Source organism: Medicago sativa, chromosome 6 (assembly GCF_051527215.1).
Source record: "Medicago sativa cultivar Bolivia chromosome 6, Bolivia_mono, whole genome shotgun sequence".
In the NCBI taxonomy this organism is placed as follows: Eukaryota; Viridiplantae; Streptophyta; class Magnoliopsida; order Fabales; family Fabaceae; genus Medicago; species Medicago sativa.
In genome coordinates this window covers 95,274,191-95,301,581 of record NC_140754.1, presented here as the reverse complement: position 1 = coordinate 95,301,581, position 27,391 = coordinate 95,274,191, and the positions used below count along the sequence as shown (strand labels likewise).

General features: G+C 35.4%; 2 protein-coding genes and 4 pseudogenes across 4 annotated transcripts; 4 read left to right on the top strand and 2 right to left on the bottom strand.

Moving 5' to 3' along the window:
• The first annotated feature begins 628 nt into the window (after positions 1–628).
• Positions 629–5,526, top strand: LOC146918483 (disease resistance protein RUN1-like; annotated as a pseudogene). Its single transcript, XR_015016227.1, has 6 exons — positions 629–1,359; positions 1,531–2,632; positions 2,747–3,010; positions 3,126–4,426; positions 4,672–5,136; positions 5,330–5,526. The product of XR_015016227.1 is annotated as a disease resistance protein RUN1-like (transcript).
• A 1,772-nt stretch (positions 5,527–7,298) lies between these two features.
• LOC146918482 (polyprotein of EF-Ts, chloroplastic pseudogene) lies at positions 7,299–7,899 on the top strand (annotated as a pseudogene).
• Positions 7,900–8,527: 628 nt separating this feature from the next.
• Positions 8,528–10,531, bottom strand: LOC146918481 (hydroquinone glucosyltransferase pseudogene; annotated as a pseudogene). Its single transcript, XR_015016232.1, has one exon. The product of XR_015016232.1 is annotated as a hydroquinone glucosyltransferase pseudogene (transcript).
• Positions 10,532–11,728: 1,197 nt separating this feature from the next.
• Positions 11,729–13,582, bottom strand: LOC146918480 (uncharacterized). Its single transcript, XM_085720133.1, has 2 exons — positions 13,474–13,582; positions 11,729–13,345 (listed from the first exon to the last, which is right to left on the bottom strand). The coding sequence occupies exon 2, from the start codon at positions 13,302–13,304 to the stop codon at positions 12,480–12,482; it is 825 nt and encodes a 274-aa protein (XP_085576259.1). The 5' UTR covers positions 13,305–13,345; positions 13,474–13,582; the 3' UTR covers positions 11,729–12,479.
• Positions 13,583–16,774: 3,192 nt separating this feature from the next.
• Positions 16,775–18,094, top strand: LOC146918479 (uncharacterized). The gene is made up of 2 exons (XM_085720132.1): positions 16,775–17,032; positions 17,224–18,094. Exons 1-2 carry the CDS (start codon positions 16,911–16,913, stop codon positions 17,960–17,962), a joined length of 861 nt encoding a protein of 286 aa, XP_085576258.1. The 5' UTR covers positions 16,775–16,910; the 3' UTR covers positions 17,963–18,094.
• A 1,899-nt stretch (positions 18,095–19,993) lies between these two features.
• Positions 19,994–20,955, top strand: LOC146918478 (uncharacterized; annotated as a pseudogene).
• Positions 20,956–27,391: the final 6,436 nt, after the last annotated feature.

Below are 27,391 nucleotides of genomic sequence, written 5' to 3'. Positions count from 1 at the left end.
AGGATGAGTTGGTTCAACATTGTAAATATTTTTAAAGATAAATAAAATAATGAGTAGTGTATTTATTAAAACAACTTGTAAAATTGGGTTATCCAGCGTATAAATTTATATTTTTTTGAAGAATTGTTTTTTTCAAATTTAATATATTTAAACGATCATTGTAAATTGTAAAGAGTTTTTACACCTTCGATTAAACATAGGGAAATTTAATATGTATCATAAACACACATATTAGTAGAACCAAAAGTTGAAATTATGTATCAAAAATTGTGTCAATTTTTAACATGTGATATAGGACACATATCAAATATTTGTTCTTTGTAAAATTTTTAACATGCATGTGTCTTAATGACACATGCAATAAGATATTTTTAGTTGAATTGTAAATTGTCACACAACTTTAGTAGTTAAAACAACGGATCTCGAAATTCATAGGTAAATGATTTGTTAATGCTCTTAAAAGGAGATAAATATTAATACTTTCTGAGCTTTAAGATTTTCGACTAAACCACCATATGGCCCATGGGGAAGCTGTCATGAAACCGAGCTCCATTATTGAAAAGAAGCAACCCCACTGGAAGTGACTAAAGCAGTATATATATGGTCCATGTGGAAGCTGTGAAGAAGTAACCAAGCTCCATTATTGAAAAAAACCAACCCGTGAACTCAATCATATACAGTAACACTAGTAAATTACCTTTCAAATTTCAAAGAAAGTGCCACGAAATCAACGCTTGAAGTTCATTGTTTATAATATTAATATATGCTTTCTTTGAAGTGATACATTCACGTTGCGATATTGTAACCAAAAAAATATTCACGTTGCCATATCCAATCCTCTAAACACTTGTATATTTACATGGCTAGCAGCAGCAACTCATCTTTAGCTCTCGTGACTTCTTCAAAGAAAAATCATTATGATGTGTTTGTCACCTTTAGAGGTGAAGATACTCGCAACAATTTCACTGATTTTCTTTTTGATGCCCTTGAAACAAAAAACATTTTTGTATTTCGGGATAACACTAATCTTCAACAGGGTGAGTCCATAGGACCTGAGCTTCTTCGAGCAATCGAAGGATCTCAGGTTTACGTTGCGGTCTTCTCAAGGAACTATGCTTCCTCAACGTGGTGCTTACGAGAATTAGAGAAGATCTGTGAATGCATTCATGGATCCAAAAAACAAGTTCTTCCAGTTTTTTATGATGTTGATCCTTCTGAGGTTCGAAAGCAAAGTGGAAATTATTGTGAAGCGTTTGTCAAACATGCAAAAAGATTCCAACAAGACGCTCAAATGGTGTCAAGATGGAGGGAAGCTCTAAAACTAGTGGGGAGTATCTCTGGTTGGGATCTGCGTGACAAGTAAGTAATTTATAGTTTTCTTTGTTTTTTTCTTTGTACACGAGTCTAGGACAAAAACACAGTACTTTTTTTTTTTGTGCCTCTAGAACAAATATTTGAAGTTCAAACTATTTTTTTTTTGTTTTTGTACGTGATGATATAATGTTATTGAACAACTTTCTGAACTTTCAGGCCACAAGCTGGAGAGATTAAAACGATTGTTCAAAAGATAATGAATATATTGGATTGTAAATCTTCATTCGTTTCAAAAGATTTAGTTGGGATAAATTCTCGGATAGAAGTATTACAAAATCATTTACTTTTGGACTCGGTTGATGGTGTTCGTGTTATTGGAATTTGTGGAATGGGAGGAATAGGGAAGAGAACCCTTGCTATGGATTTATATGGCAAAATCTCTCATCAATTTAGTGCATCCTGTTTTATACATGATGTAAGCAAAATTTATAGATCATATGATGGTCCCCTTGATGCACAAAAGCAAATCCTACTTCAAACTGTCGGCATAGAACACCATCAAGTATGCAATAGTTACATTGCATCTGATTTGATACGACGTAGGTTATGTCGTGAAAAGGCCCTTTTGATTCTTAATAATGTGGAACAAGTTGAACAATTGGAAAAAATAGGTGTGCATCGTGAATGGTTAGGTGCGGGTAGTAGAATCGTTATCACTTCTACAGATGAGCATATGTTGAATGAGTATCGAGTGGATGGAGTTTACAAAGTTCCACTTTTGAATGAGGCCGAATCTCGTGAGTTATTTTGTCGAAAAGCTTTCAAAGTTGAGAAAATTATTATGAGTAATTATCAAAATTTGGCAAAGGAGATACTGAATTACGCGGAAGGTTTACCACTAGCAATTACAGTAATAGGCTCATTTTTGTGTGGTCGTAATGTGACTGAATGGAAGAGTGCATTGGATAGGTTGAGAGAAAGTCCAGATAATGATGTCATGGATGTGTTGCAATTAAGTTTTGATGGGCTAATGAAGACAGAAAAAGAAATCTTTCTTGATATTGCTTGTTTTTTCGACGGTTCGTCTGAGAAATATGTTAAAAATGTTCTAAATTGTTGTGGTTTTCATGCAGACATTGGATTAAGAGTTCTCATTGATAAATCACTTATAACCATTGTTAATTCAAAAATTAGAATGCATTCTTTGTTGGAAAAGCTAGGGAGAAAAATTGTTCAAGAAAATTCAAGCAAAGAGCAAAGAAAGTGGAGCAGGGTGTGGTCCAGAGAACAACTCTACAATGTTATGATGGAGAAAATGGTAAAGTTGCTGTTTAGAAATTAAAAAACATATTTCCATTTTTTTACATAATATTTCCTTTTTTTTATATAAACTATAAATATTGAAAGTAATTTATTTTTTGCAATGCTTTAGGAAAAGCATGTTGAAGCCATAGTTTTGTGTCAGAGATGGATGAATATAAACGTTGAACAATTGTCAAAAATGAGTAATCTTAGATTGCTCATCACCAGTTGCATAAATATTTTAAGAACCCCAAGTTGTCTTTCAAACAAATTAAGACATGTTAACTGGTATGAATATCCTTTCAAGTATTTGCCAACAAGTTTTCACCCCAATGAACTTGTAGAATTGAGATTGCAGAGAAGCAGCATTAAACAGCTATGGAAAAACAAGAAGGTACTATAAATTCTCTTATTATTAATATTTATCATCTTAGAAATATAACCAATTCGAAACAATTCTCTTATAATCAAAGTAATTGCTCTATTTTTATTGTTTTTTCATTTCACAGTATCTTCCCAATTTGAGAAGATTGGATCTAAGTCACTCCATCCAGCTAGAAAAGATAATAGATTTTGGAGAGTTCCCGAATCTTGAGTGGTTAAATTTGGAAGGATGTATAAGCCTTGTGGAGTTGGATCCATCTATTGGACTTCTAAGAAAACTTGTTTACTTGAATTTAGCATATTGCAAAAATCTAGTGAGCATACCCAACAACATATTTGATCTTAGCTGTCTTGAATATCTAAATATGTGTGGCTGTTCCAAAGCGTTTAAGAATGGATCAACGTCCTCTGTCTTCAAATATTTGTTGCCATCCTTGCATAGCTTAGACTGTTTGCGTAGTGTTGACATTTGCTTTTGCAATCTAAGCCAAGTTCCTGATGCAATTGAATGTTTACATTGGCTAGAAAGATTAAATTTAGGGGGTAACAATTTTGTGACACTACCTAGCCTGAGGAAGCTTTCCAAACTTGTATATTTAAATTTGGAGCATTGCAAGTTGTTGGAATCTTTGCCTCAACTTCCTTCTCCTACCACTATTGGGCAAGATCACCTGTCCGAAGAGTGGTGGTGGGAACGAAATGAGAATGAAGGTTACGGGAAAACAGGATTGTTCATTTTCAACTGTCCAAAATTGGGTTACAGTAGCATCACATTTTCATGGATGTTACAATTCATTAAGGCAAACCCACGATCCTTTTGGGAAGACATTCAATTTGTAACTCCAGGAAGTGAAATACCAAGTTGGATTAACAATCAGAGCATGGGTGATTCAATACAAGTAGATGAACCTCCTACTATGTATGAGTATGATATCATTGGCTTTGTATGTTGTTCAGTATTTTCTGTGGCTCCTCAAGATGTAACAATGATGGGATCGCATACAGCGTATGTTCAAGTTTTTGGTTTCCCATTCAAAACTCCAGTAATTATCAGAGGAGGTCTTATTACGACAAAATCAAGTCACCTATGGGTAATCTACTTCGCCTCAGAGTACTTACATGAATTTGGAAAATTCAGTTTTGATGTTATTGGGAATAAAAGTTTTGGTATGGAGGTGAAGAGTTGCGGGTATCGTTGGGTATGTAAACAAGACCTACAAGAGTTCAACTTAACAACGATGAATCACGAAAATTCCTTGGCTCGGAAGCCCGAGATTTTGGCAATTGAAGATGGTACACAACCACAACCGCAACCAGAACAAGAATCATTCATCTCAAAAGTCACAACTACTTCACAGAGAAGAAAGTCAACAAGTGATAACAAGTCAACAACAAAAACAATCTCCGTTGTCAACCGCAAGCAGAGGTACTGAATATAATTCAAAAGAATCTTCTTAACTTTATATTATTCGTTTTTTTTCCATGATTTTGTTGACTGAAGTGAGACTTTGTTTGTCTGATTTGCATTTTAGTCTGAATTTTATAATTTGCGGGGTGGGGGTTTTAATTTTGTGTTTCGTTGTAATTTCCGGTGTCTGTGTCTGCGTTTCATAGACAACAACATTTTAAGGAACACTTTATCACTGAAATCTGCATTCATGTCATCCACAGAAAAAAATCTCAAACCTCCATATCAGCCACAGAAACAGAAGTATCCGTGGAGGTACAAGATTCACCTGTTGCAGATGAAGTTTCTACTGAATCTCCTTTAGCTGAAGTTCGAAAAAGTGAAGACTCATCTCTTAAGTCTGACGCCAACACTGGTTCTACAGAATCTCCACAGAAAAAAATTTCGAACCGCCATATCATTGGTCGATTCATTGGGTTCCTCAACAACTGTTGCCAACAAGGTAGCACGGATACAGACACAGACACGGACATTGTAAATTCAGAATCTGAAGATATTGCAACAAGCAATGCTGAAACTGACTCACCGGTTGAAGTGGCTGATGAAGTGTAATAGAAAGGAAGAAGTTGCAACTGCAACTGAGACAGACAGCCATGCAGTTGAGCCTGGCCCTGTTGTTACAGAATCAGACATTACATCAAGTGCACCAGCTCCTCAAGAAACACCAGGTTCTTGTTTTCAATCTCACACTTTTTGTGCTAATTTAACTCATTAGTATTTTACATATGGAAATACTGATTGTATGTATTTTTTTTCTTTCGAATTTCAACAAAAATTAATCATATTTTGTTGCAATAACATACATGTGCATGATTTTCCCGATTAACTTACCGAATAATATTTCCTTTGCATTTCAAATAGGTGACGATGCTGGAGCTGTTCCAGAGAACAATGAGATCGGTGCTAGTTTGACGGGACAAAGCGGTGATTTGCCTTCTGAGAGAATCTTGAATAAAGGTTATGCTTAATTCATTTTCAAATCCTGCTTGTTTGATTGAATCAGTGTTGTCAATCGTGTATCGCCAAAAGTAACAGTTTGTTACCGCTATACAATAGTTTTATAGCGCCTCTATAGATGCTATTTCACTACATTTTGCACTAAATATTGTAATTCTGAACAATAGTAATTTGTTCAAATTCTAATCGCTGTAGCACTGTAGCTCTGCTATTTAACAAGACTGGGTCGAATTTTGGTTAATGAACTGAAATTGATCGCAAGTTTTCTGCATTTGTTATGTATAAACCACAGATTGCATGATATTGTACCCCTTTCATTTTCTACACGATCCGAATCAATCAACTTTATGCAACTAAAGAAATTGAATGACATCATAATAGTTAGTTTATTTTACATATGTAACAGAAGCAACTGAAGAAGTGCCAGAACAACCACCAGTAGCAGCACTAGTTGAAGTTGCAATTGCGTCCGAAACAAACAAAAACGTATCTAACTCTAATGGACAAACCGGCATTACAGCTTCAGATGAAGGCTTGAGCATAGGTTGCAATTTCATCTTATTTGCTTCATATTTCAATTCACAAAGATGTATAAACAAGCATGTAATTGAACTTATATACTGATATAAGCACTTGTGAGACTGTTTGGAAGAATTTATGGAAACAGCTCATGACATGTCCATAAAAGCTGTTTTCAGCCTTTTTCCATAAACTGTCTAGAAAAGCGTATGAAAATAGCTTATAGCATATAGGAAAGCAGTATGACTTCATTTTATCTTTTGTTATACATAAGCTCTTATATGTTAAGCGCTTATCTTATAAGCTTTTAATTAGGCTGTTTATCCATACAAGGTCTAAGGTTTCCAGCATGTTCACCAATCTTTGAATTCATACACAAGATTTGTAATTGTTAAATGTCTTCTCCACCTCCCTTTGGATTGCAGCAACTGTATCACCAGCACTTGTGAAGTAACTTCGGGACGAAACAAGAGCTTGAATGATGGACTGCGAAAATGCTCTTTCTGAAAGTGAAGGTGACATTATCAAAGCACAAGAGCTCCTTAGAAAAAAAAGGCTTAGCGAGCGCAGACAAGAAAGCAACCAGAGCAACTACTGAAGGAAGGGTTCTTACAATTTCCGAAGGAAGGATAGGTTTTATGAATTCCTACTTGTTAGTGAGTTATTTAATTATGAAATTTTTGTAATTAGTTCCTGGAAAACTGCATTCTAAAAGGACAAACTACAATTCAATGTAATCATATTTGATGTTTCGTGGGTCCTTTAACTTAAAGTGGCAAACAGGTCCTTGATCTTGTTTTCGTGTTAATTTAGTCATTTCTTCATGTCAAGTTGGTAGTTTTGTTTAAAATGTAGGATCAAACTTCTTTTTTCATGTATGTTACCAAAAATCTAGCTGACCATTTTAAAAGGTACATTACATCTTCAGTTCATCAAGGATACATCTAAGTTACATCATAGCGATTCTTACAATATTTAATCCATCAAAATTAACACGATAGTTTTTTGTTTTTATCTAAAACTGTGACCTTGTTGTACTGATCATTGATTGATTGTGTACTAAAAACTGTAACAGAAGTCGGCTAAGAGTAAAGTTGGTTTAGTGTTATAAATATTTTTAAAAATAATTTGACACCATGAAAAGACCTTGTTGTAGTTTTGCCCATTATAATATTTCCATAATTCTTCCAAGTTTTATTAGGGTGCTAAGTTTTCTTGAATATTTTCAACCGAACCTTCCCTCCATACTTATATATATGTTAAATATTATCCGAATTATTCTTGGTATAGACGAAACTTAACCTAAGCTGTGAATGTGTATGACCTTGTTGTACACAAGCAAAATTGAGAAAAAATGGACGTCTTTGATGCAAATATTAAATTGTTCAATGCTGTGTTGCAGGAAATCAACGGTAGTGGTCTCGGCCTGTTTGGTTAAGCAACTGCGAGAAGAAACCGGTGCAGGGATAATGGACTGTAAGAAAGCTCTTGCTGAAACCAGAAGGTGATCTTCAAAAGGCGCAAGCATATCTCAGGGAAAAGGGTCTCTCATATGCTGATAAGAAATCCAGAAGACTAGCATCTGAAGGAATAACCGGTACATACATTCACGATTCTTGCATGGGTGTTCTAATTGAAGTGAACTGTGAAACAGACTTTGACCACAGGTTCAGATTGTACCTATTGAAGATATTCCCGAAACCCTTGTGACGAAGGAAAAAGAACTTGAGATGCAAAGAGAAGACCTTGCTTCGAAACCCGAGAACATAAGAGGGAAAATAGTTGAGGGAAAAATCTCAGAGAGGTTGGGAGAGCTTGCTCTTCTAGAGAAGCCTTTCATTAAGGATGACAGTGTTATAGTGAAAGACTTGGTGAGGCAAAGTATAGCTGCCATTTGCGATAAAATGAAAGTCCGGTGTTTAATTTGTTCGGTTCACTCTCGGATAAACAGTTAAAAAAAAACATCTGTACCAGCATAGCTTAAAAGGTTTTGAATAGAAGTAGAAGGCGAAGCTGCAGATTGCTCATCAGCTCGTTTTCCCATTTGTGCAATTTGAATCTGACAGTAGAGTATAAGAGAAGGCAATATTGAACCAGATTGCTTACAATTTAGGTAATATCATAGTCCATAGACCAATGTGTTTCAATTTTTCTTTCTCATGCTAACTATATGTTGGGATTTGTACGATGTCAAGTTAACAAGTCCATTTTACTTTCATAAAAACATTAATCTTTTAAGTTATTTAATCTCTAAATTAGTTTTCAAAACATTAAGTGTCACTATACTAATCATCAGTTGATTTTTTTTTTTTTCGAATTAATTGGTCATCAACTTCATCAAAAATGGTTGTTTAAAGTAACAACAAAAAGATAAATTCGGTAGTACATTATTTGAAGAATTAATTTGGAAATCATGGGACCAATATGATGGCATAAATATTGGTTATAAGTGAGGCAACCATTATCCAATGAACTAGATTCTGAATTTGAGCCAAAATAGTTTGTTCCCTCAATGTGGTTAGACACCAAATCTCTCATTTGCTTAATATTTAGTGCAAGCAAAAATATAAATAATCAAAAATATTGAAAATGTTTGACATCAAATTCATTATAAATAAGAAGTTATTACATAGCTTTAATACCAGAAATAATATATTTAAAAGATAAAAGAAACAATAAGAAAAATGTAAGATAAGTACAATATTAATAATTTATTGAAACCACTCAACATGTATATTATTGCCACTTCAATGCTAGAGTAGAGAGTGCTTTCCTAGAAGAACCATGCTCACTTAGTACAGTTTCAGCACCAACACTCAATTCTTTGATTTTCTTTCGAATTTCAAAGCTTTCATCTCCTTCCATGATTCTCTTTATAGCTTTGGCGACTTCCTCTCGTTTTATTATCCCGGTTTCATCATCAACCTTTGGCCTTACTGCCACTTTGAGCACATCAGTGAGTAATTTTGCATTCATCCTTTGCTCTGCAAACAATGGCCATGCAATCAATGGTACGCCATTAACCACACTCTCCAAAGTTGAACTCCAACCACAATGACTTAAAAAACCACCAATTGATCCATGACCAAGAATCTCAACTTGCGGTGCCCATGATGTAACCACTAATCCCTTATCTTTTGTTCTTTCTAAAAAACCATTTGGTAAATACTCTAATGGATCATTGCTTTGTCCACTAAAATAAGCAGAACTAGAATGTTTACTTGGAGCTCTTACAACCCACAAGAACTTGTGACCACTCAATTCTAGACCAAAAGCTAACTCATTGAGTTGATCTTGAGAGAGTGTTCCACCACTTCCAAAAGATACAAAAATAACAGAACTTGGTGGCTGATTTTCCAACCACCTTAAACACACTAACATGTTTGCTTCATTATTTGACTCATTTCTAATGATAGGTCCAACCGGATAAACACTAGGTTTTTCTCTCTCTTGAAGAAACCTTATGGCTTCCGGTTCCAAATTACTGAAAGTATTGATTATAACACCATCAAACAATGATGATTTTTGACACACATCAAGAATTGATTTGTAGGTATCACTTGATCTTTCACAGTTAAACGGGCCGGGAAGCTCTTTGACATGGAAAGGAATAGAAAAACCAGGAACATTTACCATTTCATAACTTGACTCTAAGAACTGAGTACAAGCAGCTTCATCAAGGTTTGGAAGAGTGAGAAAGAAAGAGAATAAAACAGCTCCTGAAGAAAAGAAAAGGTAAGACAAAAGGTTGAAATGTTTAGCAACATCGTGTGCATCGGTTGAAAACATGCTGCAGACTAAAGCAACAAGGTTAGTTTTTGAAAGGAGTGATTTTACTTCATCATGAAGAAATGGAATAGAGTATTTCACTATGAGTTTCATTTGTGTTGCAGGTTCAAGATTATGTGGAAGGTCTTCAATGTTGACTTGGGGAAGAACAATGAAGTTCATGTTTGGTGGAAGAGTATTCAAGATGGATTGCATGGAAGGAGTTAGTGGACCGAGTGTGGGAATGAGGAATGTGATATGGTACTCGTTGTGATGTTGGATTAATAGTTTTGCAAACTCAACTTGTGGAATCAAATGGCTCAGTCCAGGTGAAGGAACCATAGCAATGCATGTCTTGTTCTCCATGATATGTAATTGTATTTGAGATGGAAAATGAAAAACAAGATATCTTTGTAAGATGGATATCTCCAATATATATTTTTGCCTATAACTCTTCAATTTGTTGACGAAAACGCTCTGGTGGTAATCTAGAGTACAGTCGGAAGATAAATAATGTCCGAGTAGAAATTGCTTTAGGTAGATTTCAAAGTTGGGTCCTACCAAAAGACATTAACCGTTAGAGTGTACCAATTATACAAGAATGTTTAAAAGTATATCAACGCAATGCCTTTCAAGAATATTTTAAGGAATATAATTGAGCTCTTTGTGACAAGTGATGTAAGCTCTTGCGTATGTGATTGTTTCTATAAGGAAAAAAACATTGTCTACTTTGAATGCTCAATGGTAACTTAGGAACATGTAGTAATGGATGGACTTTTCCTCATGACTAATCATCCACTATTAATACCAAATCCTTCTCTTTTTTACAGCATTCATCAAGCATGTTTGAATGCGCTTTCAATATAATTTTTTTGGATCTCCTGTTGAATGATATATACAAAAATTGATGATTTTGAGAGAAAAAATTCATCTATTTTTTCGGAAAATTATTAGACCATTGGATTTCATAGTAGAGAAAATGCAATTGATCATAGATATTTTTTTTTGAAGCAATCATTGATCATAGATGTCGTCACCATTGAAGCGACACATGCTCTGGTTGAAGCGGTAGGGAGGGAAGAAATGGTGTGCATAGAAAAGTGACGGTGGGTCATTGTTTGTTGAGATAGGCTTTTCATTGAACGGTCGTTAATAACAGTTTTGTGAGCGAATAACAATTAACGATCTCGTTCGAAAGCAAACAGTAATTAACTGTTGTTGGAGGTATTTCTGTTAATCCGGCGTGCTGTAAACAAATCATAGGTGCGTAACGAGCAATTTTCAAATGTAAACTCATGTTTAATTTAGGATCGAGGAATCCAAAATATAGCGTTGGATCTAAAATATCTAGGATAGAGATTTTGTTTACTTTCTTATCACCCCATCTTGGTAGATACCCAAAAAAAAAATTGTCAAGATTAGAATTTTTTATGTAGACTAAAATTTTAAAAACATATCTTCAAGTTGTCTATTAAATATGATTTCTTTTTGGCACATCGAATTAGTTTATGTTGATTACACGACAAGTTATATATCCCTAGCCATATTGTCTAAAAGTTATTCAAGACATCTAACTGATACTTCTGATAAGAAAAAATATTCTTTATTTTATAGTCATCATATGAACCATGTCAATTTAAACGGTCCTTCGGAAAATTATGAAGAAAATTTCTCTTGGACTGCCTCATTTGCTCAAAGAAACCTCAAAATACTGAAATTGTCCTTTTTATAATGATCAGAAGTTACAATTCGATGTTGTCATGAAATTGGAAGTTGAAACTCGATTGTGTCTGATTGTATATTTAACAGGTTTCATGTGTATTGAAAATTGTAACGTCCCCAAGGTTACATACAAATGAGAAGTTATTTTCAGGTCTTTTTCCCTCTTTATAAACCCATTAGAAGTTATTTCGTAACACAAACGTATAGATCGATCAAACACAAATTAGATTACCCAACACAAAAGTTAAACAGTACATGGAAGATAACATAGTGAAAGTACAACACAATCCGAAAGGACTAAATATGCAATTTAGCCAAAATTAAACAACACACATTTTTACATTACAAACTGCACTCAAACATCTTATATCACACACCACCCACTCTTGACCTCACCTCTCAAAACACTTTTTTCATTCGCAAAAATCAACTCAATAATCAAAAATCATTAGATCCTCTCATCTTGTTTCTCCCTGCTACGTCCACTAGTCTAAGCTGGGAGACGTGAATAGAAACAAGACATCAGAGACGATCGGAGAAACAGTTTCCGTTTACGACACTAGAAACGAATGAAGACAGGGTCGACTAAACATGTTTAAATGCCTAAAACAATTTTATTAGAGACCCTTTAAAATTAAGAAATTTTTTAGCACAAGTAAAGCTACACTCACAATCTCATACATAAAATAGTTTATAACATTATTGTTTGTGGCAAAGATTCTCAATATACTAGTATATACTTGCATATTATTACAAATGTATAGCCTAAATATGGACATCCTAGGTTGTTGGCAAACATCAACATATATATATATATATATATATGTATATATATATATATATATATATATATGTATATATATATATATATATATGTATATGTATATGTATGTATGTATGTATGTATGTACGTATGTACGTATGTATGTACGTATGTATGTATGTATGTATGTTTTAAAATTATTAAGATAAACTAAATTACCATTATGGTTTTCTATAGCCACACCTTGATTGTTGGCATTAAGATAGACTAAATATGGACATCCTAGTTTGTTGGCATATTATTAACATATATACGTGAAGCAGATACAACTAAATTACCATTATAATCTCCTATAGTCACACCATGATTGGAAATACTATTTCCTCTGCTTTGCCTAGACCGTTCCATTTCTTCACCATTATTCTCCGTCTCAAATTGTTGCATATGAGTTTGAGCAGCACAATGGGAGCATGCTGTCCACTTCCAAATCCATGTTCTCGATACTTGTTGAAACATTTGAAGCAATACTAAATAAGGGTGTTCATAAGGATCCTTCATTGAAACATTCAAATCATTGTTTAACACTCTAATATCTACCATTATTGAAAGTCCAACCTCACTTTTTTTCCGACTTAAAAAGCATTGTTTACTATAAGCATAATAGTGTGCCACTCTGATTGCACAAGGCTTTTCAACTCCCTTCTTTCTCTTCTGCTGCACCACAAGAAGATTCCCATCATTTTTATCTCCACGGTATGCAACATCCGTTTTCGTAATCCCTCCCCAATGGTTCTTAGTCTCATTATTAAAATTTGTTTCATAAAGTGAATCGATGGGATTAGTATGACAGCAATTAAGAAGATTGTTTTCAGCTTTATTTATAATGAAGAATGTAAATACGGATCCAGTAGGTCCGTAGAAAACGAAATTTAAGTCCTTAATGAGACCATCTTCGTGATATATTATCAATAAGTAGAGTATAACAACCGATTTACCATCTACGTAGTGTGACACTGTATATGCCTTCCTCTCTACTGAAACTGCGTGTTCAAGTTTGATGCTTGCATTCGTTCCCACGCTCTTCTCCGATGGAAAACTATTTCCCATGTAAATAATAATCTTTTCAGAAAAACAATATTTTCTTCTTCCTGTCAAAACAAAAACAAAATTATTTTCTTCAGTTGATTTGCACTAGAACCATTAAGTCCAATACTTGAAATATTGTTTCGCAATAAAAATAAAATAAATAAATCTCCCCAAACTGAAATTTACGTACCTTGACTACACAAAGAGAGTTGAGACTTGAATCTAGCTGCTAACTATATATGTATCTCTCTGGTTTGGAAGGCTGGATTTATAAGGGAAAATTTTAATTGCAAAGTATAAAATATTTTCACTGTCTCCTAAAAAATATATTAGCAAGTGTGATTCTTATTCTTCACTAAGATTTTTTAATTAAAATTATAAGAGGGTATCTAATTCCATTCATAAAAAAATTTGGTATCTAATATTCTCGTTGATATCTTTCATACATATGCTTTCTTTTCTTTTTTTTTGTCTTCATCTCTTCATGTCTATTGTTTCTTGCTCTTTCAACTAAATTATGGTATCTTGTTGGACATGAAGGGAGTTTAGGGGATCATCCACATTGGATCAAGAGCAACCATATAAGTGAGTTGAAATAATTGAACATCACATTTTTACCCAAAATATTAAGGTGTAGGGTTTCTCGATCCTCTCTCACTTATATAATCTGCTATGAGAACTAGAATAATGATGAAGAAAGGACTATCTTCAATGTCGACCTGGGTAAATTGGAGAAAATGTTCTTGCCAATCAGGGTGTGGTTACAGGATATAATTCATAATGGCAGTTTCTTTGTGAATGAACTTATCTTTAGAGGAGGGTAATTAACTCAAAGCACACTTTTTTTTATTACCAAGTAATTTATGTATGCCAACAGTGAAGGATTTTCATATATAGTATATCCTTTTGTAACTGTGCATCAATATGGTTTTTCTAGTAAAAACAAAAAACCAGAATTAGATGCTATGGAGTTTTTTTAACAGCGAATTATAAGCATTTTTTTTTTTTGCTATGGAGTTTTTTTAACAGCGAATTATAAGCATTTTTTTTTTTTTACAGTGGAGAATTAGATGCTGTTATTATTATTGCGGAAGAACAACGCTTGATCACCTTGAGTTGTAGGGAAAATATTCTACAACTTGGGCCTCTATAAATTTCCCATACCTTGGCAAGCATGCAAACCAAAGAAGACAAAAGTAGCAAAGCTCAATTTTTTAGATATAGTACCATGTTTCTTTTTGAATTTTCCATTTGGAGCGGCTGTGTACAATGTTAGTTAGTGTTTAAACATAAAAGGTGAGTTGTCCACAATGTTTATGTATACTTTTTTATTTCTTCGTTTTACCGATGTAGGTGTTTTTTAGTATTTAGATCTAATATTGTATTTACCAACGATCTGTAAATGGGAAATAGTTTTGCTAGTAATAGGAATATAAAAGTTGGAAGTAATCTTACCATGAAATTCCAAAAAAGAGATATTAAGGATAAGAGTTTAGGAAAGACGAACTGCTGTGAAGTGAAATACATCATTGACGGGTCAACTGTTTGTCTCTCCTTAACTAGAGTATTTGATAGAGATGGTAGCACTCAAGGTTTAATACTCCATTTCAATGATAGCAGATATAGAAGTCAATTTATCTTTTTATATATAGCTAAAGCTGAAAATGATCTGCTCAAGAAAATTAACTTCTCTTCAACACTACCGCTTTCTGATAACGTGACCTATGAAAGTCGCGGATTCTTTAAGGAAACAAATTTTTTCTTTCATGGAGGAGGAAGGGGTCTTATTGTCGTTGAACAGAATAGCATGCAGAGAGGTATGAATCCTTACAAAGTTACTGTGGAACACTATTAAGCTGTTCCCAATGAAAATGATTTTAGTGGAAATAAAATAGATATTGGACTTTCAATGGTTGTAAATATTTCCATATCAAATAACATATTATTTGTTTCAGCGGAGGGTCTTGTTCAACACCCTTCTTCAACATTGCTTCGTATGATTAAACAAGTTTCTAGAACAGGGTATTGGAAGGGTTTTGAGACTACTCATGAGCATTATTCTGACACTGGGAGTGTAAATAACAGAGTAGCTGTTGTAAATAACAAAGAAAATATATTTTGGGGAGATAATAATGCTAGTGTGATTACTAATTATCACTTTCATGAATATAAAATTATCGATGGGAATACTAATCCCTATCATGAATATAAAATTATCGATGGGAATACATCGAATAAAGTACTTTAGGTACTTTTTCCACTTTACATGAACTTAATTCAAATGAAGAGAAGACTCCAAATTTAGTTGATAATATAGTTAGAGGAGATTAGTTACACCTAATGACAGCTGTATTGTTCTTGATTTAAAAAAGTTGTTACTTGTATTGCAAGCTATTATACTCTGTTAGACATAGCTTAGCTTATTATACAACTAACATCTTATATACATACTATGTAGTCTCATTCAATGAGTCAAGGAGAATCAATATATCAATCTTTCTTGTTTACAAGCTTTCTCTCTTAAATTGAATTCATAATATGACCCCAATGGAAGCATTTGCTAACTATAGGCTTCCTGTTGAAGTTGCTTTAATGACAAAAATATATGTACTCACGGATATCGATGGATAAAATTCGCCACAAACACAGACGATACTACAAATAAAATAACAGATATTTTAATAACCAAATACATACTGGATATGAATTTGATGATATTCATGTCCGCAGATATCTATATCCGTTGTTAAACTAAATAAATTACATAAATATCCTCCCTTAAATATAAAAGGGAGAATGTTAAAATTTCTTCTAATATTTTGTGGGTTGCAATCAATTGTTGGTTTTGGTTTTAATAAAAACGGACTGTTGTTGTGATCCATTTGATGATGCTTAGGCCCTAATAAAAGTGATCAATAAATAATGGGTCTTTGGGCACTTAATCTGATTTGTGTAGAAAAATAGTGTAGGCCCAAACACTAGGGTTGAACGGTTATAAATAGAGAGGCTAGGTCCCCTTTGCCATCACTCTGACAATTTCTGCTCATTAGTGGTTTGCCCCATCGAAAGCCCTAAGTTCGGAGCATGTGAAAGGCAAAGGAAGACTTCTCAAATCTCGGCGAATCCGGTAATCATTTCAAGTAAGTGTGTTCTAATTTCATATATAATAACTCGATCTTGATGATGAAATTGTTTACATGTGGTTCTCATGTTTTATTTAATAATCAGTTGATTGCTCAACCCAAATTATTTAGCAGTGTTAACTCCTTTGGTTTCTAAACCTAAATCATTGAGCTACTGATCATTCGTGGACCAGAGGAAAAGACATATTAAAGGTATATGGAAATGTATATGATAGAGAGAATTAGATGCTATATAATTAAATAAGCTGCTGAAGAATAAAGCTTCCCTCTCAATTCCAAATTATTAATTATACAGGAAAAGATTCCATATTTGGCATGTTTATAAATTTCCCAAATGAAGTACAAAACTTTAAACTAGAGAAGACCCTTTCTAGTAGTATTGTGTGTGCGTGTGAGTGTCTTAATCACATGGGAAACCGTCTTGGTGGTGAAGAGTACAATGTAACACTTGAAAATAATGCTACCATCGACATGATAAAAGAAGATGATGAGAGTGACGATGATGGAGGATACAACAAGGGATGGACTACGTCATACACCACGGGTGATTCAACTTGTACACTCGACCTCGAGAAATATGCTGATGAACATGGCAAAATCAGCGAGGTATGTCTAGAACTTGAAGACGATATATGTTTCGGTGGTGGTATCCAATTGTGGATAAAAAGAGTTCAATCCGATTTTCTTCACTTCAGCTACAAGGGCGACCAAAGATTTCAAGTTGTTACAACCTTCAAATTCAAAGAGACCTTTAATTCTCATGGTTGTATTATGACTTGGGTTTTTTGTTATGGTAGGGCAGGCAAAGGGGGCCTTATTGTTGTGGAGGGGAAGAAAAGAAGTAAAGAGGATAAATACCTCTATACAACAACTGTGGCACACTATTATGCTATTAGTCAGGGAAATATGTTCACTCAAAATAAAATAGATATCGGTCTTTCGATGGTTGTTAATTTTAATGTGTCTAATGGTAGTATAAATTGTACAGTTAAAGGTCCTGATCAACACCCTTCTGCCGCATTATTTTACATGTTTGAACAAGTTTGTAGAAGTGGGAATTGGAAGCTCACTGGATGCTCTCACTGTGCGATCGCAGCTCAAGGACAGTCAAGCGAGATCAAGCATAAAGATGACATACACAAAAATATTTTACCAACAAACATGGATGGCTTGCGGTCCTCAAACACCACAAACGCAAAATCATGCAAATTAACACAATTCGTGCAATATGTAACCACTCGCAAGGTAAAATCAACAAATTATCAATCTCAATTATCCGCTTTTAAACAACAATCAAGAGCACAATCACATATGACCGTAAGAAATCCGAATATTCCACCAAGAGTGCCGAATCATGGTCTTCGGGAAAATAAGAGATTAGAGTTGATTGACAATAAAGACATCAACGGGAATGGGATCAATGGTAATAGAATTGGAGGGGATCAAAAGTTTAAATTTTCTATTCCTTTTAAAATTGTGAATAAATTCCTAAATCAGAATTATTGGGAGACAAAGCTTGATGTAAGTGAACCTTAGGATATCCCTAGCTATCTAATAAGTAAAAACCTAGGAGATCTAATGATCTTGTGTTCAATATGAACCTATAGAAGATGTAATAAACTTGTGTGTGCTTTCTTACTACATATAGTCAATGAACCTACTACAAATTTGGTATGTGTGCCTAATGTTTCATCTGTATTAAATCTGTGGTGAATCTGCTCTCTTTTTTTTTTCGATACAATCCGCTCTCTTTTACATTCACATGATACTCGCGAGAAAACACAGTGCAACAATTCCACAAGGTGAAAATTAAAACAAAGATAAGTGGTGTGTGGAAATGAAAATGCTAAAGCTCGTGAGAAAACACAGTGCGACAATTCCACGAGGTGAAAATTATACCCACTACTTGCTGTTTTTTTCCAGCAAGTCCCAGAGTTGAAAATTTGACCTTCATTCCAAAAAAAAAAAAAGGGCAGGTAAAGCTTCGGGATAAATTCGAGAAAAAACTTTCACAAGATATAGCATTGCTGGTGTGGAAAATATAGTCAACTGAATTAGATGCCATCTCCTGTCCTAAAAAGAAAAAGAATTAGATTACAAGGAATCAAATAAAATTGCTGAAGAATAACACTTATCTTCTCTTTCCCTTCTTCATCTCTTACTTATACATTTCCCATGTGAACACAAGAGTGCAAAACAAAAACATCTATGAGAGTTACTATGTAAATAATTTTTCCCTAGCATATGCATGCAACTAGTTAGGTTCAGGATTATACTTTGATATGTAGCATTAAGCTTCCACTCTCATTGTTAAGAGTCCCACATCGGTTAGGAGTTGGCCTGACAATTTGTTTATAAGTGGGGGCAATCCTCACCTCACAAGCCGGTTTTGTGGGGTTGTGTTAGGCCCAACCACCATTTCTAATAGATATCTAAATATTAATGAAAAAAATTGTGGAAGAATAACGCTTCCCTTCACTTTTGAGTTGCAAAAAATTACAGTGCTATCATTCTTCATCCTTTATTTATAGATTTCGCATGTGAACATGAGTGCAAAACAAATAACATTGAATTATATATCAAACAAATATTTTATTTTCTCTTCTTTAAAATTAGTTTCATTATAGAATATTTACCAATTTTTTATTCTTAAGTAAAAGTTTGCAAAAGTTGATTTATAAAATAATATTAAAAGACTAAAACTAAAACAGAAATAAAAGCACAATCAAACAGCCCGAGCTATATAATTAACATTTTTTTGGGTTACAATTAATAGGTACGAAATTTTCATTTTCGTCGTCTACTGGTGAATAATCTCCGTCGAGGAACATGAAAGCTGAGTTATCTCCTCCCAACTGAATTTTCGCAACACGCAATCTAATCCATTACCAGTTATTTTAGGGGTCAATTTTTTACTGCTTGAACCAATCTGTTGTTGTTGTTTAAAATTATTATCATTTTAGCTGAAAAAAAAAGAAACAAAGAATGAAAACGTAAAGACATAAAAAAAATTAAAAAAAAAGTGCGTGGAAGATATGAACTATAATTAGATGCCATCTTTTTCTTTTTTAAATTATTTAAATAAACTTTGCTGGAGAATTTTTTATTTTTTATTTTGAAGGAAAACTTTGCTGATGAATAACGCTTGAAAATATTATCTTTTTGAAAACAGTTAAAATATTCTTCAATATGTGTTTCTATTTATAAGTTTCCCATGCAATCCTACCAGTCCAAACCAGAGAGAAACAGAGTTGGCACCTATAGAATTATCCATTGATCTATATATATGTCACCATCCATTTAATTAATTCATATGCATGGCATACTATTTTTCTTTATATGTAATGCTCCTTGCTAATTGGCATTCAAGTCTCCTCTCTTATGGTCTAGTCAAGGTATGTAACCTATTATAATTTCAGGTTGTGGAGTTGTGTATTGCATTAGGAAAATATTTCATGAGACTAGAGATGGGGTGATAGATGTAATATTTTGGGAATGTGATGAGAAGAGAGATAGAGATGAATTTAAGTGTAGAATGAATGTTGAGAAATTGTGAGTGTCGAAATATCATTGTTCATTGAATTATTTGCATGATTGTGCAAATTAAATTTACGATAAAAAATAAATAAAAATTAAGTTAACGTTGTTGTGAAAACATTTACATATTCAATGGGAAATAGTCTTCGCCATGAAAAATAGAAGATTTCTTAACCATTACCAGGAAATATATGTGGGAACCGATGCTCGTATAGGAATAGATAGAGGAATAGATATGGATTCTGAGACTTGGTCTGTGTCATACTCCGCACGTTGGTCAGAAGTTCGATTCTCATTAATGATATTATATGACAAAAATGGTGACATCAATCTCTTAAAGTTCAATTTTGAAGTACCAATGTTTATTACATTTGTTATAGACAGATCTAATAAAACATATCATTACTTTGACCTTGATCTTCTTAATCCAATTGAAATCAAGGACTCTGGAAAATCTTACGGAACAAGGTTTGTTAATGAGCCTAAGAATCATTGGGGAGGGGTTACAAAAACGAATGTTATATACTTTGGGGATGAATATGATAGGAACCTTATTGTGGTGGAGCAGAAGAGAAAGAGAGGAGTTGAAAAGTCTGGTGAGTAGCACACTATTATGCTACTTGTAGAGATAGTTTTTTTTATAATAATGCCGGGATTTTTTCAAAAAAAGTTGATGTCGGGCTTTCAACGGAAGTAGTCATTACTGTGTTAAACAATAATGGTTTGGATGTTTCAATGAAGGGTCCTTCTGAACACCCTTCTATGACATTGCTTCAAATGTTTCAACAAGTATCTAGAACAAGGATTTGGAAGTGGAAGGCATGCCCTTATAGTGGTGCTGTAACTCAAAGAAGGCAGCACTATTATGAGAACAGATGATAAGTGCTCAAAAGTAATATATTTCATGTGGAAAAAGAGGCATTTTTAGTGACTTGTTATGCAAGTTATCTACGGAAAAGCAATCAATTGTTGTAATTATACCATTTATGCTTTATATGCCTAATTCTACCCAATTTATGCAGGAAATGACAAGCAAGGACCAAAACTCAATTGTGTGAACCAAGCAAATCTCGCTTACGCGAGGTCATCTCGCTTACGCGAGATTCCTCCAGGGAGAAACTAAACATTCGCTTACAACTCGCTTCCAGGTCGCTTGTGCAATCTTAGAAACTCGCTTACGCGAGATCATCTCGCTTACGCGAGATTTCTCCAGGGATCAGATGAGCATCTCGCTTTCCATCTCGCTTCCATGTCGCTCAAGCAGGATTCTAAGGCGGTTTAAGTTTCAAGCAACCTCGCTTACGCGAGGTCTAACTCGCTTACGCGAGATGCAACTTCATCAAGGAGCAGGGCTACGTGGCAAGACTTCATTGGCCATGATTGGATATTTAGGCTTCTCGCTTGAGCGAGATGTATCTCGCTTAAGCGAGATTACACGTTTTTAGCCCATTTAAATACAAGTTTTCCCTCTCTCTAGGACTATTCACTATTCCATTGAAACATTTTATACATTTCTAGAGAGAGGTTAGAGCTATTTCATAGAGAGAAACACAAAGCAAGTGATTAAAGAGTAGATTCAACCCTAGATTCATTGAGACATCAAGGATCTTGGCATGGAATCTTCATCTTTCCTTCATTCCTTGCATTAGTTTACATGTCTATATGTAACTAACCTTCTTTGTAGTATTGAGGTAACAATCAAGCTATTATGTAATCTTTTGATCTTTTAATATATAAGGTTCTAGCTTAATGATTCAATATTGTTGTTATTCTTGCTTTTAATGCTTTCAAAGAGATTCAAGATGATTTGGACACAAACCCTTGAATCTAGACCTAGAATAACAATCTATCTTATGTTATATCATTCTTGACAAGTTTGTAAACCTTTGATAATTACTTTTAATCAAGCTTTTAATGCTTCCGGATACTTAATCAGGCTGGACACGGTCGATTAAGTCATCCGATCGACTTTGTTATCGTTTAAGGAATTTGGACACGAATGTTTAAACGATAACCTAGAAATAACGATGTCGCTTTGGACACGAAGGATATTGTAGAAATGATTGTAATAATATTGGTTATAAAGCTAGAGTCTGTTAATCGATCGAGAGATTGCTGCTGTTATGCTTGCTCGTTATCTTATACCGCAAGCGAAATAGTTCGATCCCCTCTCGTTTTTACTTTAGTGTCAAATATGGATATAGTGTTACAAACAAACAAATTATATCCAAACCCTTAATGTGAACGATTGTGTAAATGCTTATGATTAAACGTAACTCCCTGTGGAAACGATCCTATATATACTCACGTGTACATAGTTATATGACGTGTAGGAAAAATCTTACATCAAAATGGCGTCGTTGCCGGGGACTAACGGAAATTTTTATCATAAGTATCGAAACAATTTTGTCATGTTAAGTCAATTTTGCACAAAATTCTTTCATGCATATACTTATACACTTATGTCATTCATTATTTTTTATGCTAACCACCTGGTATAGTCTTGGCGAACTTTGTTTATGCGAGGTACCGTTGATAAGGAAGACCTACAATTTGATCCTGAAATTGAGAAAACTGCTAGGTTACTTAGAAAGCAAGCAAAGGAAGCTAGGAGATTAGCCAGGCTGGCTCAGCCGGAATCTTTACTTTTTATTCCTTCTCCGTCAGGTTCGGTGCATACTATATCACTAGGTGATTCTTCATCACATTCTTCTGCACATTCATCTCCGAGGAGTGATCCAGAAGTAGTCATGGCTAATGAAGATGAGAATGCTCTACCTATGTGGGTTAGTCCGAGGAGGCTAGCTAATCTTGGCAACCGTAATGCCAAATCTTTTGAGCTGAAGTCGGGGTTGATTAACTTGATTACTCATAACCAGTTTACCGGTATGGATCATGAGGATCCATATAGACATCTTACCAACTTCTATGTTACCGCCGGTACACTTGGTATGAAGGAAGATGAGGAAGAGGGTGTGTTTGTGCAATTGTTTCCTCATTCTTTGATCGGGAAGGCTAAGGAGTGGTATCTTGATCAACCAACTTCTTTGATGGAAAATTGGGGTGAGCTAGAGAAAGCATTTCAAGAAAGGTTCTTTCCGGAGGATAGGCATCTTGAGGCTAAAACTTCAATTACAACTTTTGCTCAAGGCCAAAGTGAGACTCTTTGTGAAGCTTGGGAGCGCTATAAATCATTGCTAAGGAATTGTCCAAAGCATGGTTTTGATAGCCAAATGCAACTATATCTTTTTCGTCAAGGGCTTCAAGACATGTCCAAGACGATGCTAGATGCAAGTGCTGGAGGTTCTATTGCTTTGAAAAACCCAGCTGAAGCTGTCAAAATCATTAACCAAATGGCGCTCAACACAAGAAAATCTTCTCACAATCGGAATCCTAATCAAAGGAAAGCCGGTATTCTTGAGCTTGAAGCAAATGATGCAGTCTTAGCTCAAAATAAGCTTCTCACTCAACAAATAGAAGCTATGCAAAAGGAGATGAAAGCTATGCCTAAACAAATTCTTGAATCTCTCAAGCAAGAAGGAGGAACCGCTCAAGTCTATACTTGTGGACTTTGTACGGGGGATCATCCCACCGGCTATTGTCCCGAGCCCGGTTCTTTTGAAGGGGAAGAGGTCAACTATGTGGGAAACCAACAAAGGCCTAACCAACCACAACAAGCCGGAACCTCACAACAAAATCCGGGTACTTCCAACTTCCAAGGAAGGTATCCGGCCAACCAAAACCAACAAAGACCTTGGAGAACACCGTACAACAATAACTATCAATATCCACCATCAAACTACTACCAACAACCTTACCAACAACCATTCAATAATCAATACCAAAATCCACCACCAAATAACCCCCAACATCCAAATAATTCCCAAAGCACCGAGGAGGTCTTGAAACAATTCATGCAAGTGTCCATGGCTAACCAGAAAAACACCGACGCATCCATCAAAGGCCTTGAAACGCAAGTTGGTCAGTTAGCTCAACAAATGGCTCAAGGTCCTCCGCAAGGTGGAGCTTTCACCGCTAACACTCAACCAAATCCTAAGGAGCACAACAAGGCATAGCAGTCAAAAGCTATAGCTACAAGGAGTGGGAGAGTAGTAGGTATAGGGGTAGGTGATGATATTGTTGTTGAAGAAAAGGATGATGAAGTTGTCAATGAGGAGGACAAAGAGGAGTTCGAGGAGGATAGTGTAGAGATAGAGGAGGAAGTGTATATAAAGAATAAAGAAGCATTAGTTGAAAAAGAAAAAAATCAAAAAAGAGATCTAGAGTTACAAGAGGAGATGGAGAGGAAGAATAAAGATGTGGGGAGAGATAAAGGGAAGAAACAAGTAGTTGAGAAGCAAGTGGTGGCTCAACGCTTACCATACCCACATGCTCCATCGAAGAAAGACAAAGAGCGGCAATACGCAAGGTTTCTTGAACTCTTCAAGAAGTTGCAAATTGATATACCATTCTCGGAAGCCTTGGAGCAAATGCCGGTCTATGCAAAGTTCATGAAAGATATCCTTTCCAAGAAAAGAAGAATCAACGATGAAGAGACGATCCAAATCGATGCCAATTGTAGTGCTATTATTCAAAGAACAATGCCAAAGAAAGAGCAAGATCCGGGAAGATTCACTCTACCGGTAGCTATTGGCACAACACATGTAGGTAAAGCACTACTTGACCTTGGATCAAGCATCAATCTCATGCCTTTGTCCGTTGCCAAAAGAGTTGGTGACCTTTGTATAAAGCGGACTAGGATGATGTTGCAATTGGCCGACAAATCCTTTGCAAAACCACTAGGTATGGCCGAAGATGTTCTTGTAAAAGTGGACAAATTTATTTTTCCGGCTGATTTTGTGGTTATGGATGTCGAAGAAGATGAGGATGTGCCTATCTTAATGGGAAGGAATTTCATGCAAACGGCTCGGATGATGATTGATCTTGATGATAATATCATGAAGATGAAGGTCAAGGTAAATGATGAAGAGGTTACCTTCAACATCCGAGAAGCTTTGAAGTACTCGAAAGACAAGGGTGCATGTTTCAAAATGGATGCAACCGAAGAAGTCATCTTGACTACTCGGAAGCAAATGCATAATAGAACACCCCTAGAGAGTGCTTTGGTGGACGCACTCAATGCTATTGATGAAGACGAAGCAAGTGCCATTGAAGAGTGTTTGAAGGAGCTAGATTCCTTGAAGGAGGTTCTTCCTAATCAAGCCATACTTGAAGATTTGAAAGAAGAATCCAAGGAAGAAGCCAAAGTTGATGACACCAAGGTAGAATTAAAAGTTTTACCATCTAATTTGAAATATGTTTTTCTTGAGAAAGATGGTACAAAACCGGTGATCATTAGTAGCTCCTTGTCCATCGATGAAGAAACAAAGTTGGTAGAGGTTCTCAAGGCCAACAAGGAAGCAATAGGGTGGAAGCTATCCGACTTGAAAGGGATAAGTCCATCTTATTGTATGCACAAGATCATGATGGAAGAAAACTTTAAACCGGTAGCACAACCGCAACGCCGCTTGAATCCAAACATGAAAGAGGTGGTGCGAAAGGAAGTAGTGAAGTTGCTTGAAGCCGGCATGATCTATCCTATCTCGGATAGTGCTTGGGTAAGCCCGGTTCAAGTAGTTCCCAAGAAAGGAGGAATGACGGTGATCACTAATGATAAAGATGAGTTGATCCCAACTAGAACCGTCACCGGATGGAGGATGTGTATAGATTATAGAAGACTCAATCAAGCAACAAGGAAGGATCACTTTCCCTTGCCCTTCATGGACCAAATGCTTGAAAGACTCTCCGGTCAATCCTTTTATTGCTTCCTAGATGGTTACTCCGGCTACAATCAAATCGCCATGAACCCAGATGATCACGAGAAGACGGCTTTCACTTGTCCCTTTGGTATTTTTGCTTATCGAAGAATGCCATTTGGCTTGTGTAATGCACCAGCAACTTTTCAATGGTGTGTTCAAGCAATCTTCTCCAAACTTATTGGTAAATGCATGGAGGTGTTCATGGATGATTTCTCGGTTTTCGGTTCGTCATTTGATACGTGTTTGAATAGCTTGGATACCGTGCTGAAGCGGTGTATTGAAACTAGCTTGGTGCTCAATTGGGAGAAATGTCACTTCATGGTTACCGAGGGTATTGTCCTTGGTCATAAGATTTCTGCTAAGGGTATTGAGGTAGACCAAGCAAAGGTCGATGTCATAGGAAAGCTTCCACCACCGGTGAATGTCAAAGGTGTTCGGAGTTTTCTTGGTCATGCCGGTTTCTACCGGAGATTCATCAAAGACTTCTCAAAGATTGCAAAGCCTATGAGAAACTTGCTCAACAAAGATAAGTCTTTTGTTTTTGATAATGAATGTCTTGATGCATTTGAATCTTTAAAAGAAAAGTTGACCACCGCACCAATAATCATTGCTCCTAATTGGGATTTAAATTTTGAATTAATGTGTGATGCAAGTGATTATGCTGTTGGTGCGGTCTTGGGTCAACGTAAGGATAAAATTTTTCATGCTATTCACTATGCAAGTAAGGTTTTAAATGAGGCACAAATCAATTATGCCACAACTGAAAAAGAGTTACTTGCAATAGTTTATGCAATGGAGAAATTTCGTTCTTACTTTGTAGGTTCCAAAATTGTTGTTTATACTGACCATGCAGCTATCAAGTATCTCCTTACTAAGTCCGACTCAAAGCCGAGACTCATCCGGTGGATGTTGTTGCTTCAAGAGTTTGACTTAGAGATCAAGGATAAGAAAGGCACGGAGAATCTTGTAGCTGATCACCTTTCAAGGTTGACAAACAATGAGGTAACCAAGAATGAACCGGAGGTTCGTGAAGAATTTCCAGATGAACGGTTGCTAGCAATCAATGTGAGACCGTGGTTTGCCGACATGGTGAACTACAAAGCAACCGGGTTCATTCCGGAAGATTTTGAATGGCAACAACGCAAGAAGTTCCTTCATGATGCTAACCACTTTGTGTGGGATGAGCCTTATTTGTTCAAAATTGGAGCGGACAATCTCTTGCGTAGGTGTGTGGATGATGAAGAGGCAAAGAAGATCCTGTGGCAATGTCATAATTCGCCCTATGGAGGTCACTTCAACGGGGAGAGAACAGCCACCAAGGTACTTCAATCCGGGTTCTATTGGCCAACTTTATTCAAAGATGCCAATTTACATTGCAAGTATTGTGATGAATGCCAAAGAACCGGATCAATGTCAAAAAGAAATGAGATGCCTCTACAACTCATCCTTGAAGTGGAAGTGTTTGATTGTTGGGGTATAGATTTTGTTGGCCCTTTTCCTTCATCATATTCAAATGAGTACATCTTGGTCGCTGTTGATTATGTGTCAAAGTGGGTGGAAGCCGTAGCATCGCCTAAAGCCGATAGCAAGACGGTGGTGAAGTTCCTAA